General features: G+C 41.5%; 1 protein-coding gene across 21 annotated transcripts in view; it reads left to right on the forward strand.

Moving 5' to 3' along the window:
* Positions 1 to 17,369, forward strand: part of LOC104146858 (ankyrin repeat domain-containing protein 55) — a 133,456-nt gene that overhangs the window by 16,503 nt on the left and 99,584 nt on the right. For 6 of the 21 annotated variants that reach the window (XM_068927568.1, XM_068927565.1, XM_068927569.1 and 3 more), the window contains exons 2-4: positions 7,641 to 7,711; positions 11,307 to 11,396; positions 13,023 to 13,120. The exons of 5 other annotated variants lie outside the window; for them this stretch is intronic. Coding sequence is in view for 3 of the 16 variants with exons in the window: in XM_068927579.1 (XP_068783680.1) it covers positions 13,075 to 13,120 (46 nt within the window). In the remaining 13 variants the exon portion in view is untranslated. Of the gene's footprint in view, positions 1 to 7,640; positions 7,712 to 11,306; positions 11,397 to 13,022; positions 13,121 to 17,369 lie in introns of those variants that run through there. 10 more of the 21 variants (XM_068927572.1, XM_068927570.1, XM_068927580.1 and 7 more) reach the window with 4 other exon arrangements.

Here is a 17,369-nt window from a genome sequence, read left to right on the forward strand (position 1 = left end):
CCCATTAACTTGGGCAATTCTTTTAGCATGGCCCTTTCTCCTTGAAAGAGAGCATAACTCCTGTAGTAATCCACAAAAGAGCAGGAAATATAAATACATATATATATATTATATATATAAATCTATAAGGTATATCATAAAGAAAGGCTATTTTGAGTGCCCTTTTAGAAAGCTCAGGTACCCCCAAAAGGCTATCTTGCTCTCGTGTTTTTCTGGTATTTTTCCTGGGAATAATTAGAAAGCTGTTCATAAGCAACAACAGCAGAAGATGGCAAGAGGTTTCAGAAGCCGGATGAAGCAACCAGGGTATGAACTTCTGCCATTGAGAGAATTCTGCCAAAAAAAAAAGCCCTTTCTTCATCTGAATTGCTTTTACAGGCAAACCTACAGATTTTTAAGACTAGCACAGACCTATTGATTATAACAGGGGGTCTAGTCCAAAACAAGGACCTGAGAAATACTGATGCAAACACCTGTGCAGCTAAAAATCCTATACAGATACAAAACTATGGCTTTATCTGAATAGGATCATAGAGACAGGGCATTTATTTCTCTTTCAAAAGGCTCCCCATTGTCCATTCATAATTGGCTTTCTTCAGGACAGGATATTGCTATACATTATCTTTTCTGTATTTTAAAACAAAAAGCAAAAACTTAATCTCCACTTTGTATTCTCTTTTCACATCAATGAGATCTAAAAAATGCCCCACACTTTTAAAGCTGTAAAGTTAAAAAACAAAATTAATCGAAGTGAAACTTTTATGAAGTGAATTAATGTATGTGAAATTTCCTGTTGAGGCTTGTGCTTACAAATGGAAGAGAGTTAGCTCTGGTTCCTGTCAAAAGAAAAAACTTTCAAGCTATCTTATTCATCTAACTCTCCAGCTGTTTTGGGTTGCAAAATAATAGCAATGTACTGTAAATGAAGTAGGGAAAATTGCATCTGTGGCCACATGCAATACTTTTAGAGAAATGCAAACACAAAGGGAAAAAATATCGGAAGCCTGCACAGGAAATGTTAGCTTAAAATAGTTTTCAGCTTCTTCTTTGCCTGCAGATTTTGGATATAGCTATATTTCCTACTCTCCCCCATGCAAGAAGCCAAGCATTTGCAAAGCACACAAGCCCCATCAGTGGGAGGAGACCAGGGTAGAATTAGGTGTATATAAGAATGCCATGTTGATGTCAAGGGAAATGAAGGATACATCTCTTCTCTATCTGCAGAGGAAAAAATAAACTAGTAGTCATTATTATATGACCACATAAAACAGTTCTTTCCGCCCTGTCAGCAGAAGCAAAGTAGACTAGTCCAACATCACCGGCTAGTTTTGCTCCAAATTTACCAAATATCACCCTATATGTTGGCTCCTCACCAGCTCATTCAGCAACATCCCACTTTGAAGGTGTTTAAACCCTCAGGAAACATCAACAGTTATTTGCTCAACATTGTTAGTTACGCAAGTTGCTGTATTCTGGATTTCGTGAAATTCAGTTTCTTTATTAATGTTTATGGTGTTCCTGCTTTTCTGGTATTTAAATAAACCTGTTTTAAAAAATTAAGTGAAAAAAAACAAGTTTTCTTTCAAGTTTTCTAACTCTGCTTGATCTAAGCTGGATTAGCTATAAGCACCCTTTGCTTATGTTCTGGGCAGTACTATCTGCTTTTTTTTTTGCACCAGAAATACAGTTCCTTCCATACTATAGGTCACTCCTGAATTGTAAGACTTTTTGTAGTATTCCATTACCATAGATCTACTTCCCGCCCTTTCAGTTTGCTGTAATTGGCCTTACCATGCAAGTCCAACCTGACTAAGTTCATCCAGACAGGTTCAGGGATTGAATGGTACTTTAATGCATACCATTGGTCCTGCAGTTCCTAACTGAGGAACGTCAAGAGCTTTACAATGCAGGCTGCGTATCAGCATCCATGACCTATAGGGGAAAGCAGATGTACAGGAATAATCCAACCATGGAAACTAGGGTAGGGGCCAGAAACCATCCTGCATGCCCTCTGAATGCCTTTCCAGTGCACTCTGTATGGGACTGGATGCCTCTTAACACTGGACCGGCCCTAATAAAATCAGTGGCCCTAAAGCACTGATGCTGCATCACTGTCATGGTAACATGAATTTACATTTTATTACATACAAGGTAATTAATAATGGAGATGGCAAAGCAAATCACTCAGAAGTTAGGAGAAGGCAGTGGTTAACTGTGAAGCAAGTATCTGTCTGTCTGCTGGATATACTTTATGAGAGTGTTTAAGTGCATGATTCCCACTAGGTCCTTGTGTCCATTCCCTGCACAGGAAGGACCATGCTCACTGTATGAAGGACTATATTATATTCTCACTGTTTTCAGTGTGTAGCCCGGTAATACCGAGGTATCCTTACTGCAGTATCCTACTGCTGTTCTGAAGACAAGATCATTCCTTTCCTTATGGATCTTCCTGTGGTGCTCGCAACTTCAGTATCTCCTGATGCAACACAACAAAAAGCTGTGGCACAAGCAGGGACCAAATCTACTTCTCCAGGGCAATATTTAAACTACCTTTACCATGAGGCTATCTTTCCTCTCCCACACTCCTTGGTCCTGCCAGTTGCAACCCATCAGGGGGACATCTGGTGGGTCTCCAGGGATGTGGGACCTAGTGCTTTCGGCTCAGTCTCCCAACACGGTCCTCTGCCCCCTTGGTCCTTTGAGAGATGAAGGGTGCCACAGGGAGTCCTCTCCTTCTTTCACCTCTGGCACTGCCTTTCCCTTCATGCTTGGTCTTTCAAAAGAGAAATCCTCCAAATTCATCTGGGCTCTGGCTCTGTGCCCTTTTCCTTAAACCTCCTAGCAGGGAGGGCCCTTATTTCTCCACATCAGGGTACCCCTGACCCTAATGCAGAGTTGCAGTAAACACAATCTTTCCAAAATCCTTCCCACGGCAGCAGTCTTAATTACCATTACTCAACCAATAACCAACTTCTGCATTGAGGAAGGGGCTATATTGGAAAATAATATATAATCATGAGCTGAGAGACTATAACAATGCATGTGTGCAAAGAGGGCTGAATTATAGTTTCGTTGCAATTTCTTGGCATTTGAATGTTTGACTTTGAAACTTCAAAAATTTTAACAGACTTTTTGGTGTAATGCATGTGTGAGGAAAGAAATAAAAGCATAGACACTACCATAAATTCACAGTGTAGGTTTACAGTGGAAACAGATTTGTACCGAGCTTTTTTCTCTACCTGTTTTATTCTGATACCATCCTTTTATTGTTTGCATTCAATCTAGAAACAATGCTCTTGGGGAAGCCTTCTTTCTTCCACAAAAATACAGTCGCTACATGTGATTTAATACTGAGTTTTGAAAACGGGCTTGAACGGTTGTCCTATAAAAATACCTTTCTTGTGTGCTTTGGATTCCTGTGTGCTTCTGTCTGTTACTTTTTATATAAAATGTGCAAAACTTTCAAACGTGATGTGAAGAGCTCAGCTGCAGCCTCTGCAGAATTCTCTGCAGAGATCAGACTGACCCTGAGACAATGTTCTGATTAGTTTGATTGCCTAGAGGCCTCCATCAGCCTAAAGTGAACAGGCCACAGCAGGGTTTTTTTTCCTCTCTAAAGAGCAGTTGGAACTTGACAGAACCAAAATAATTAGGCTGGAAGTAACTATTAGCAAAGAAGCATCATTTTAATTTGGAAACGCAAAATTTAAAAAGTCAAGTTCATAAAATAGTATTTAATGCATTTATTGGAAAAGATACTAACATCTCCCTTCTTCAAGCAAAATTTATCTTCAAAAAGCTATAACACGCCTTCTGAACAATAAAGTACGTACTCTTGTTTGTGTGGCAGTAGCACAGGAACTGGGGGCTGTACTCTATTTTGTGAAGCGAGAACAAAATCTAGTTCCCTGTTTTTACAAATATATTAAGTGAATTGAAATGTCATGAAGAGCTTTAAGTTTTAACACACTAAAATCTTCACTGCCTTTGATGACCAGGATGTAAAAGCATTATCAAACTGTGTATGCATTGGCAGCTCTTGGGATTTTTACATGAGTACAATTACATTTCATGATTTTTTTTCTTAAAGTCTCTGATGCCAGATCATATAACTAGATAGCGATCACAGCTTTCATTACAAAGAAACAAGTTTCTCCCTTCTTGCTGTGGAGGAAAAAAAGCCAGAAAATATATCCCTAATTTCTTTCAATGATATCCACAAGATGAGTAAAAAACGTCATAGCTTGAAATTTTCTTTTTAGACAATCTGTTGATGTATTGAAAACTAGCTCCTGATTTTAGACTAACTATGGTTAGCAATTCTGCCATCCATTTATGTGTGGCAGAAAAACAACAGGAAAACACGGAGAAAATGTTCACCTTCTCCCAGTCAGTGTCCTGAGAGCTGCAGTTCTTGTCAAAGGGTGCTTAGAGGCCTGGCAAAAGCAACACATCTGAGCCATCGACTTGCTTTTGGGACGGCTCCCCCTTCTCAGCCACTGAGGTATGCTTGTCCGGGGAAGAGCTACAGCCACGGGTGAGGCAGAGCGCTCCCCATCCAGCCCTCCTCTCTCCTCCTGCCCAGTGGGTCCTGTACATGGGGAAGCACAAATTATGTGCAGTTTATTGTGGGCTAAAAAGGCTGAGGACCACTACATTAAAGATGTTCAGGCTGTTGTTCACTCATCTGACACGTAATTCTCCAAGTTGTATTTGGTGCCTGGGGCCAGGAAATACGGCATGGTTTCCTACTAACCCCTGTTTACCAGAGGAAGAAATAAACTGCAGTATGCACCTTCCGTTTGGTTTCTCCTTTGTCTTTCGAACCCAGGGGCATTCATAAAAACCGTCAGCATTATGAGGGCTTTCTGGCGAATGATTCTCACCTTTAACTCTGTCATTGGCAATAGCAGGTTGTTTTTGAATGAGCCATCCTAACTCTACCAGGTCAAAATCCTCCTCTATTGTATGCATGCACAGGTGTGCTCATGTACAGAGTGCAGAAAGGTTATACTGAGAGTTTTGTGCCATTGCCGATACATGAGCTATCTACATTGCAGCAACCTGCAAAACACATTTGTGCACCATTGCGCTGTAATATGTGAAGAGGGCAAGCAGGACGTGGGTCCTGCGTTCTGTTTGTGTATTGCTCTGCTCATCATTTCTGAGATCTATAGCACCAAAGAGTATGATACCAGGAGTCTGTAATTTTCAAACTTAAACAAAGTATTTCCTTAGATTGGTGACCAAACTAATTTTTATGACATGTCATTTCAGTAAGGACATTGCTTTATTTCACAGAAGGGTTTCCCATAGATAATGGTTGTTAGTTGGCTGAGTTGGAATCTGACAGGATTAAGGAAATCCAAACTGACAGCTGGTTTTGTGCAAGGAAGCATAATGTGGCTGTTGTTACAAGAGGCAATGTGGGATGTTTGTGCACAAATGCATGACAAGAGGGCTTGCTCTTAGCTGTATATGCTATGTGCAGCTAGCAGTTAAAGCAGCACATCAGGACTAAATGCCTCGCAGAGTAAACTGATGTGACTTTTGTCATGCACAGTTTACGGTTATAAATATGGTCATGTTATTACTTTCAGTGCCGTTGTCAGGCACAGATGTTTGAATTCTAGTCAAAATAGAAAGGAAACATATTGCAGATCACCTTCTTAAAGTGAAGCCAAAACAACTCACTACTTAAGAGTGAGGATATGTAGCTGGAGGAATAGATTACCTCTCCAGAGAACAGCTAGGCTTGTAGGTGTTCATGACTGATACGACAAAGTGGTGTGTCCTATCAAAAAAAGCGCCTTGGATGATCAGGCTTCATACTTCAGCTCCTGGGTTTTATTTTCTCCAGTAAACTGATCAGCAGTTTATGCAAGCTAAACAGTTGCTTTTAAAAACAAATGCAATTTCAATGGAACTGCTCAACTCATTACTCAGAGGCACCACTGTCACTTCTGCCAAAGCCAACAGGCACTAAGACAGCTACTGGAATTGAAGGTACCCAACTGTAAGCATAAAATATTTCTCAAGGTATTGCCATCAGAAGAGGTTTTTCCATGTAGATTGAGTTCATAATAGAAAACCTTAGAGACAGCTTCATTACAGCTCTCTCTAAAACCGCAGGGTTCACCACAGGTACATTTTGCTCTACTGATGAATACTCCAAAGTAACATTTGACTTACAGCAATGCTAGTGAGGACAGAGTTGAGCCCAGGATTTGCAAAGTGCTCAGCACAATGCTAATGATGTTTTGGTGACACTGACAGGATAGAGTTATAAATGTACCCCCTTGGGACTGACATTTGTCAGTACTGGCTAAAATAAAAACTGGAAAAGGTTTAGGAAGAGATGAAAGCAGAGGGACAGGATAAAGGCACAATGGCATTACACATTGAAAGCATATGAGCCTATGAGCCGGTGACTAGCATAAAAGACGGTGCTGCAGGGCAGGGTGGAGGGCAGAGAAGGCATCAGGCCTTCCTTTGCTGGCCTGCAAATGCTTCAAAGCGGCACCATGCCCCAACTCTGTGACATGGAGGAGGCAGGTAGGAGTGTGGACCTCCACAGCTCCCACGTTCCGGGGCCCCCTGCACGTTCCTGGGCCCAGAGCGTGAGCTGCAGCATGCTGGGCTTGTGAGGAAGAAGGACAGAAGGCTGGTGTCGTGAAATCCCAGAGTGCTGTCGCCGTGCAAATGAGAGAGAAGAAACAGCTGCACTTCTGTGCAGAAACAACCCAACATACCCTCATAAACCAAAGTCAGATTTGCCCATGGAGTTACTGTGGTAGAAGAGTTAGTGTGAGGACTTTCGCTTTTGGCCTTGCTGGGGAAATGCATAGTCCCCCCCCCCAGAAGGGGACTATGGAGGGGAAATGCAACTGTGTTCTGCAGCCCCTAAATAGGAGGGGATCCTGAGACCCTTGGGCAATGTTCTTTTACAAGATCCTTTTTGTAGATGCATGAGATATCTTGGCTGTGAGGTTTTGGTTTTACATTGCTTTTGGGGATAGAAATATATCTCTAATTATTTTCATTCTAGCTAACATAAACTTAGGAGTAAAGAACATTAGAATAAACACAGAAAGTAAGTCCAAAAACCTAAGAGGCAAAGCAATTTGATATAAGCCTTTTAGTAACATGCAGCCCCTGAGAGTTGTATTTTCTTCCTTAGCATTTTGTAGATCCCTTATTTAGAACACAATATACTTGTTGTTTTGAGCTTGCTGGAAAACTGTTCTGTATTTCCTGTTGAAATATTCTCCATCCAAACTGCCACAGTTCTATGCAAAAACAACCTGTTCACTCCCATAAACTTGTCAGCATTTGACCACAATTAATCCAGTTGTTTTACACCTAAGAAAAGGAATAGTTTCTCTTGTTTTTCTTACTAATTTCAATAGCAAAGTGTGTGTGGATTAATAATACATAAATACATTACCTTTTCAATGAGGTAAGGGACAAAAACGCAAATATCTGGCCTTAACATTTAACCCGTTGAATGCAGAAAGTGTGCTACAGACTTATTTAAATAATATGACTGCTGAAGAAGTATAACTGGACCTGTTATTTTCAAAACAAAATCTTACTGGTATTTTCGCAACTAAGCCTTTGTAAAATATTTTTGTGCACAGGTCATTGAAAGTGATAGAGCTGCTTCTTGCTTCCTCGTGAAGTTCAGAAACCATCCAGACTTGCCACAAAGGTAAACAAGTGCCAGGAATTCATATGGAGGTTGGAAGGAACCATCATCTAGTTTTATATCCTGAATAAACAAGCTGTGTGAGGACAGGGGTATAATCACAGGGAGAGCAGCCATTCTCCACTGCGTGGGCCTGACTGAATGCATTTTAATTAGAAAATGCCTGTTCATTGAAACAGGTTAATGCCGCAAGTTGTCTTGCTGCTCGTTCATCATGACCACCTGCAGGGGCCCCCGCGAGCCCTCAGCTGGGATCAGAGGCGGCCCAGGCCCCCCGCGGCTCCGGTCGGCCCAACCAGGCCGGCACTGGGGGTCTCAGTACCAGCCCCAGGGAGCTGCCAGGCGCACGCTGCGCATCTGCTCCAGAGCTGCTCGCAAACTGAGCAAAGTTAATGACATGCCCTAGCCGTTCTTGACGTTTTGAAGACTGCCTGCTCTTGGGCTATACCCTTTGATATGCTGTTCCAATAGACAGATAATTCTGTTTTTACTAACATCTGTTAGTTCCAAGTCCCTGCAGGTTCAGCTTCAAATCATTAGACTCAGTTTGCCTCGTTACTCAATTACAGATCCCACTGGAATCAGATATTTTCTCACTGCAGTCCCCACTGCAGTCAATTATAGACCATGATCAAGTGCCTTCTCTATTTTCTTGCCAGTGTACAAAAGTTTTCTATGACTTTTTAAGGTTATATAGTCGGATCTCAATTTGAGGGTAAAAAAAGCACACATTTAAGTAACTGTTGGATACCTTTGGGATTTAAAATATGAACAATACAGAAATATTAAGACACTACTTCTTTGCAAGACTATTGTTTGCAGCTCAAGTTAATATATTCTATAGATATCTAGGAATAGTCAGCAAGTATTATATGATGAAATTTATGAAACTTGTATATCTATATATTTTTAATCTATTTTATGAGTATATGTTTATACTCAGTAAAATTGAAACAGGAAAGAAAGTTCTAAAAACTATTCATAATTTGCTCATAAATCAACACCAAATATTAGGAGCAAACAAACTTCCAACACTGAAAATGCTAATTATATTGCATGGGTTAAATTTTTAAAATTCAAAGCACAGAATTAGTCTAAAATCAGAACAAAAATGCTTTAGCAATCATTATAATTTGACAGGTCTTGCTGTGCAACAAAAAGGTCACCAATGGGTATAAGAAAGGCAGCAACAACAGAATATCGCTAAACAGTAAGAGGACAGTAGAAATGAGGAAGAGAACAATAGCATTGGATTTTTGACATATTTGAGTTCTAAGTAGAGGCTCTTTTCTACCTAAAATTAGTGAAGGTTCTCAGTAGCACCAGCCAAATTTAGCATTATGGAGGATTAACTCAAAAGCTTTCGGATTCCCTCAGAAACACATATAAATAGGATGGTTTCCCAAAGCTGTTGTCAGAAAACATGACATTCTTCTACCAACCTACTGGATGACACCCAAAAAGTCACTTCATCTTTCTGTTTCCCTTGTCTAGTAAAGTTTTGGAGGCTCATCACAGTAGAAGCTGCCATTTTTTGTATGAGGTCAGCTGAGGCCTCTAGACACTCTTCAATACAAAATGTAACAAGAATCCCTCCTTAGTCCACATAAATGACAAAATGGTGTCTGAACAGAATGTAGCCCCATCCCTTTGCGCTGTTATTTCACAGATTAAGTAGCAGCTATTCAAAGCTTTGGCTATGCAATCCCCACCCTGCACCCTCTTGCTGCATAAAAGTGAAATACGGCATCCCCAGAGGGCAGCTTCCCTGGGTCTCCTTCCCTCCAGCTAATGCACTGGGGCTTGACGCATCTTTCAGCCAGCTCAAGCCTCAGATGAGAGGTAACACTGGGAGGCCCTGACCTCTTGTGGTCAATAACGATCCCTTACTACTTCTCCAGAAAAGGAAAAAAAAGGAACGGATGAGTTCATCCTGATGCTAAATTCCAGCTACCTACCTAATTTCTTCCTCTTTTCCCCAGGGGAATATTTCAGTGGCATTTAAACCATTGTGTGATCTTGTCATGGGGCTCTTACAGTATATATGGTTGCATTTCCATGGGTGGCATGGGGTATATTTGGCAAATTGTCATGGGATTGAAATACTCCAGGGTCAGAATTCTTCAGACATGTGACTTTCAATGGAGGAAGAACTGGCAGAATCCAGTCTGTAAGAGGCACCCCTTTTCTGTTGCACAGAGGTTTGCCAGATTTTAAATACTGGGCTGAAATTTTCCATGCGAGTGACCTTCCTTAGCCTGAACCATTTCTAGTCCTACAAATCTCTCTCTGAGGAAAAATAATGTTTTGAGTGTATTCAAAAATAATTGTGTTGTGACTGAAATGTTCTATGGAAAGCTTTACAACTCTCACATGTAAGCGCAGGACTTGACATTTTACAGAGGTAAGGCAACAGTGCTTTGCATGAAGCCTGTGCCATTTTGGCCAAGCAATAAACTTTTCAATTCTATGGTTTGCACATGCTCAGGAGCTCCTTGTAGCTCTCAGCACCTTTTCTACTGAAGATTTTGCCCACTGCCATGCATGATCTAGGCTGAAGCTCTGCAGGCTTTTCCTTGTAGTCTTAACCCTGGCTTGCCTAGGGGACATCAGATCTCAGCCTAAGTTCCACCTTGGGAGCTGGGTGATAAAATTGAGCACTGGAAATTGAAATTTGCTGCATGAGGGAAGAAGGTTGAAGACAAGTGAAGAATGACAAGACAGAAGGGTCACACTGGGAAGGGGAGGGCATGGGTTCGTGTCTCTTCCCCTCCAGAGCCAGATTTGGAATCAGGATTCCCCAGGCTTGCATGGCTCATGGTCGGCAGGCGTCTACAGCAGTGCTGGGCAAGGTATCACCGCCCACTTCTCCAGAGCCAGATCTATACGGAGGTGCCAAGGATGAAAAAGTGGCCCTGAAGATTTGGGTTGCACTAGCTACATGAACTAAAACACTCTCTACACTAAAAGAATCTCCAGCATTGAGGCAGAGAGTGATAACCAGTAAGGTTGACCATTACTACATTAACTCATGTGGCAAAGGCCTGTGCCGTGAATCCAATTTTACCTACTTTGACAATATGTGGTAGTGCAATGCTGAATGATGGTATTTGTACTGTTCTTTTCAGTTTGTTATTCCAGAATCCTAGGAAATTTTTACACACACAGTTGCATTAGAAGAGCAGAAGGTTAAGTACCCACAAATGTTGAGGTGCTCAACAGCCCTATGAGACCTTAATTCCTCTTCCTCTCAAACCCCACCTCTGCACAGGACAGAGCCTTCCATTATTGATCACACACTGTTTCCCCACAGGACACCTGCCCAGTCAGGCTCAGCTCTGAAGTCACTCTGGCAGACTGGCTTTTTCTTTGTCTCTGCCACAAGTCAAATCACTTTAGCTAAATGTCTTCCAGATGGTCTAACTTATTAGTGCCTAACTTAAGACTTTCAGACTCAGTTGGAATAAATGCTGAGTATTCACAGCTGTATTGACATCACTGTTGCTTTGAGCACCAAAAAGTGTCAAGCACACAGAAAAAGTACCTCTCAAGCATCTCAAATCTGGAACCATGGAGTAACGGTCAATCTTTGTTCTAGCTTTGCTACACCTGCAACCTTCTTCACCTTTTGACATTCAGAAAGACGTTTCATTTCTGCAAGTTGAGAAGAGGCATGGAACAGGAAAATGTCAGTATCTTTGTACTTTATTTAAGAATAGAGTTCCAGGAAAGATATTTGTTTGGCTTTTAGTTCTCATGCAATATACTGTGGATTTGAGTTTAATGAAAAGTAATCCGTGACAAGATTTCAGTTAAGATAAGCAAAGGAAAGCTTTAGCATAAAAGATTCCATTTCTCTCTAAGCAGTCCTTTTTACATGATAGAGCAAGTGGAGAGCCAAAAATATATATGGGACTGAGTTCATGTTTAAGAAAAATGAAGTGTCATGAGAACTGCCCATACACAGACATCAAAGATAATATACTGGACAAAAGGATAAAGGAAATGATCCCTATCTCATGTTCAGCCAAGCCACTAGATTCAAGTGCACTGTTGTGTCAGCAGTGTTTGATTTGAAAGACTTCATTATTAAGAAGTTCATGCTCAGCAGCAGTAGATAGTGGTACAATGAAATTGTGTTACTTTCCAAAGTCTAAATCCTATAAGGCTTCTGTAAATTACTTGTATTCCTAAATTATTCTTTAGGGACCTAGATAAGGCAAATAAATCAAAACTAGGTCATAACCAAGCTTATAACAAGAAGTTATTTTTGGATTAAAATAATCACCTTTGGTGATGTTGCAGTGTGCATGCCTACATATTGCTGTGTGCAATGTACACTTGGACAACTCATGAAAGGCATAAACTAAAACACTGAAAAGGCTTGGCTATCATATACCCCCAAACTGACAATCTGGTTGAATTTTCTTTTTGGAAAGTCTCTTGGACTAAAGACAGGTGAATATATTTTCACTGTATAAAAGGCGTGTAAATCAACTTCCCGAGGATTTTATGTTTGCCTTGTTTTGATTAAGGAATAAAAGCACTAATTTTCAATAGGGTCTACATGAAACTTTATATCCAAGAATTTCTCTGCTTGTGGAAATCCTATTACAGTGTTTGCATATGTAAACACCTACACTTCTCTCAAATATAATTAGCAGCTGTTCCCACAAACTGATGACCCATTCAGCTTTATCAGGAGTAAGTTTGAAATGCCCTGCATAAATTTCTGCCTTCCATTTTGAAAATGTAACCTATAAAGTCCTTCGGATAGGGTATTTAAAATTCTAAATAAGGAAGCAGAATTGAGCATTATTTAGATCATAAGAGGATTTGAACATAGGGAGAAATCTTTATAATATGTTACTGCATATGGATAACTCTAAGAGCCAGTTGGGGGTTATGTGTGACACGATTCCCAGCAATGAAATACCCCTGAGAGAAGGTTACAATTAATCATCAACTTTTGTGTTACCACCCAGCAAGATTTTTATTTTTCCATGCTGAGAGACTTAAGGGAGAAAAAACAGAGCTTTAAAAGACTATGTCCAGACTTACTCGCTTAATTTGGCTTTGAATTTGCTCATGCTTTAAAAATTATTCTGAACATCTGGTTTCTTAGTTAATCAGAGAGAGTGTGTTTTATTCCCTTGACTTTTTGGTAAGAAAAAATGAATGTATTGTGGTCCGCCATATGATGAGAATCTGCTGTAACAGTTTGCAGGAACTGAACATGACATCATGCTTTTCTTGATACATCCCTGAGTGTGCATGTGCATGATACTCACAACAGCACTCATTTTTCCCAAAGGATGCAAAACCTTGCATAGGAACCCCCCTGCCACCTGCTTAGCACCGCAAGGATGGGACACGACAACCGTCCAACTCAGACCAACCGGGAACTGGCAGGTAGGCAGAATGACTTACCCAGGCAAGACTAGGTCTCCACACAATGCTAATTCTCTTCTTTAGAAGTGTTCAAGAGAGCTTAAAGATCATAAGTGATCAAGATTTCACTTCCTGAGACGTCAGCGTTTGCTCTATGCCTATCCACATAGTCATCCCCCGTTTTGGCTGCCTTTGTTTCCTCCCCATGATATATACAGCCATTTGTTGAGGCGAAGGGACAAATTCTAAGCCTCATGGAGACTTAAAGCCAGTTTAACTGGCCAGCGAATGAGTCACCCCCACCCCAGCATCCAGAAAGATTAGCGCCTTCCCTGTGCTCCCATAGCAAGTTTCAGAGATGTCTCCGTCACCACCTTTTCGAGCATGGCCACAGGCAGGAAGGGGAGCAAAATGCAACTGCCTCTAGTGACATCCAGCTGCAGCGGTGGCTCCTGATAAGTGATGGCAGACAACAAGAAATAGAGCAAAGGCAGGCCTTTTCACTTCACGTTACCAGCTCCACAGTCAGGTCAGGAAGCTGTTACATTTCCCTTTCAGATAAGGGTAAAGAACAGCTCCAGTAGACCAGGGAGTCTAAATCATCAGTATCATTACCGAGAGGGAAGCAAACCATGATAAAAGGACACCTCTGTGCATAAGACAGCTGATTTGCGGATAAGGGTTTGGGACTTAGGTTGGGAGGGGGGAAGGGGTATTAAATGTATGTTGAATACAGTAACGGGGAGATGTCAAACTCTAGATTCTTAATCAAAATGTTGGGAATTGCATTTTATTTAAAAATTCCTCTCAGTCATTATTTTCTCACAGAGCCTAAATAAATTACAGTAGCAGGTTCAAGGGTAAGGTCTAAAATAGAGCCTGTAACTGTTTGTGGATCATTATTTCAGAAAGGTATGTAATTTATTATCAGTAAAGCCTCCCAGCTTTGTAGGGAAAACCTTTTAATGGGGCTAGTTTGATTTTATGTCACAAGCATAAAAACGGTGTTCCAGCAGACTCGCAGAGTAACGTGAAACAGTCCTTGAAGAACAGGAAATTTTAGGGGCACTGCTTCACACTCATTAATGATGAATAAAAGAACCTTAATGGTTGCCCACATTGAACAAATCTTTTATTACAGAAGAAAACAAAAATACTGTACTGTTTTCAAAACTGTGCTGATTTCTGTTGACTTCCTCTTATCATTTCGGGAAAAAAATCTGAGGTAGTAGCTTAAAGAGCTCTACTGTATTGCACATCTAAAGGCATGTGCAATACAGTGATGCATATGTGATCAGATGTATGGGCTTACAGCAGGAAACGACTGTGGTATCTCAGCTACTGCCGTGTGGTAACTAAGCAGTGGTTAATAACAACAACATAGTACTTCTGTAAGTCGACTTGCTAGCACAGCCTCTTATTAGAGCAGCCTGACATTCCCCACTATAAGACACTGTTTTCAGTTGCATTGCCAAGTTTAATTAACTACTTGGGCTGCAGTTGTTTATACCAGGTGTCTTCGGCTTTGTCCATGTTTAATTTAAAGATCTTATAGAAGTTTTCTAAATCTTCCAGCTTTTTAGAGCAGGGTCTTGCAATTTGGCGGGGGGGGGGTGCTCTCAAGGTTTGTCTCCAAAATAACATTAACCACCGTGTCAAGTGGCGTACCGCTGACCAAGGGTGGGTGCAGGTGCTCAGGGAAGCCTTGCTGAGGCTTGATCTCCAGCTCTCCGCTGGAGATCCCTGGGCGCGGAGCAGCCCTTGCCTGCAGGCAGCTGCTGAGCGCGGAGGAAGCTCTACCCAAACGGCAGCCGAGCACGAGCGCGGGGCTGCTGCACTGGGAAGGCATTGTCCAGCCGTCGCCCTCCCCTGCTGCCGAGAGCAGAGCGTTGTGCTGCGAGACCTCACAGCCAGCTGAGAGCTCCCCTGTGCTCACAGCAGCTGCCCTGCTCGCCCCGGGAGCCGGATGGAGGGAGCAGCGTCCCTCAAATATGCAGTGAGGGAAAGACAGACAAGAAAAGGGAGAAACTGCAGAGCAGGGCCCAGGACCAGCTGCAAACGGTTCTGAGATCATGCGAAGAGCTTTGTGTCAGGCTTGTTGAAAGGAGGGCTCAGCTCTTCCACGTTGTTCAGTTATTTCTTTTTTTTTAACCTTTTAAAGGCTTGGCTTTGCAGCCTTTATGATCTTTTCTGTGCAACTAAGGTTTCAGATACATGTGCACGTACACGCAAACACTGGCCCATTCACGTGAAACAGTCAGGCAATCTAAGATATCACTTACTCAACATGAGGACTGCGAAGCCTGCAAATGAGTGTGGGGAGGAAGAAACTTCTTCCGCTGAGATACCTGAGTTTCCTTACCAAAGTAACTCTTCCTGAAGCAAGCTGCCTTTCCAACTGCACATTGACTAAAACGGCCCCTGATACTAACAGAGGCTACACTGTCACTGTGTGCCAAATGTGCTAGTAAGGCTCGGGGGCAAGCTGGACGGTATGAATTACAGCGCGTCCTCGCAGTTCTTGGCACTTCCGCAACGCTCCTTTCATTACCCCACCCACAGCCGCCCGAATGCGGCGATGGCCCGGCTGGGAGGGAAGGGCTGCTGCGACTGCGGGCAGCTTCTTGAAATGAATGAATCGGAAGGAGAATACGCTTTGCGCAGCCAAGGGCTAGTGCTGGTTTCCAGAAGCCCGCAGAGAAGCTATTTACAATTGTTTTGTGCCCTGCTGTAAGCATCAGTTGTATGGGTCTGAAATCTGACCTGGGTGGATCTCAGCGGACCTGTGTGATTTTCTCTAGCAATCTGTGTTAACAAAGGGCTTTTATAAAGCAATGTAAAACAAAGAACCGACATTGGTGTATGCCAGCATGTTATTATTAAGGAACAGCACAATGACAAAATGTGGCCAGTGCCTCTGGGATGGCAAGACAGAGGTTAGCTTTTACCTGTTCAAAGCTTTTCGTATGGTCACAGGTAACCTGTGCCTCGTCCCTTTTCTCCAAACAAAACTTGGCTACTGGAGGCAGGGAGGGGGTACAGTCAGTATAGGCATAATTAAATGTATTTATTAAATATCTTTAAACTCTGCCATTTAGAATAATCCTGAAACCAAAGATTTAGCCTTACTGTACTTAGAACGTACTGAAGTTTTAAATGGACTCATGCTCTTCTGGGATAAAATGCTGTAAAAGGAGTTACATGAGATTCTATCAGCTGAGGTTCGGCTATAAAATTTTACTTTGTTTTTTTTCAAAAAATAAAATTAGATGAAATGTAGAACATTGATAAGGATCAATATGAGATCAGACAAAAAAGGACTCCATTTGTTTTGCTGCCTTGTTAAAACTCTGGCTGAGCTGTCCGGTTTTAGTTAATCAATGAGTTTTGAGTTATTCACAATGGCAACTCAGAGGTTGAATCTATCTTTAAATGGTTGCATTTCAAACTCTACTCTATTTTTAAAACACAGAGGAGACCTAACCTATTTCCAGACATTTCTCTGATTAGTTTCTCAGCAACAACATCTAACTATATTAACACAGCTGTCAGAAGCGGGTTGCTTAATAAAATGTAGCCTTTGTCAAGGGGGAAAAAAAGAAAATTTTATTAGTTTTTTAGACCAGGACATTTCTAGAGATTGAGTCTGCTTCTCTGGTTTATATCGTTCCTCAGATCCAAGTCTTGTCACTGTCCTTTTTGTCTAGTCATTTTTAATTTCTCTAATAAGAGTATCTGAAGTGATTAGGGAGAGATATTAAACGGGAAGCATACATGAAAGATCTTATTAAACTGCGTTCCTCCATTATCTAAAACAGATGTAGTATTGTAAAACAAAAAAAAGGGTTTATTAAGCCTCCAAAGCTGTCTTCGTCCATCTGCGTAAATTGGCAGGTTGCATGAAGACCTTTTTGTTATTTATAAATAGAGTAGTGCCCAAAATAAAACTGCACATCCAAACAGCCTCTAATTTAGGAAGGGTTAAAATCCTGTGTCTTGATATCCATCTTGCAGCTAAAGTCAGTCATTGTTACTGAAGGTTTTACTGCTTGCTGCCTCTGGTTCTTCTTGTTATTTTTTTTACCAGCCAACTCCCAGTTAACCGTGACTCTTTCATTCATACCATCAGCGTCTTGCACGTGTTGTATCGGATAAACGTAGCCAGCTTTATCAGTCTATGGAATACATACGCTCAGAGGCCCCTAAGGCTATATTCCCATTAGCCATCGACTTTACTTACTCAGCATGAGATTGGCCCTACATTGTTCTT

This window comes from Struthio camelus, chromosome Z (genome assembly GCF_040807025.1).
Source record: "Struthio camelus isolate bStrCam1 chromosome Z, bStrCam1.hap1, whole genome shotgun sequence".
Lineage (NCBI taxonomy): Eukaryota > Metazoa > Chordata > Aves > Struthioniformes > Struthionidae > Struthio > Struthio camelus.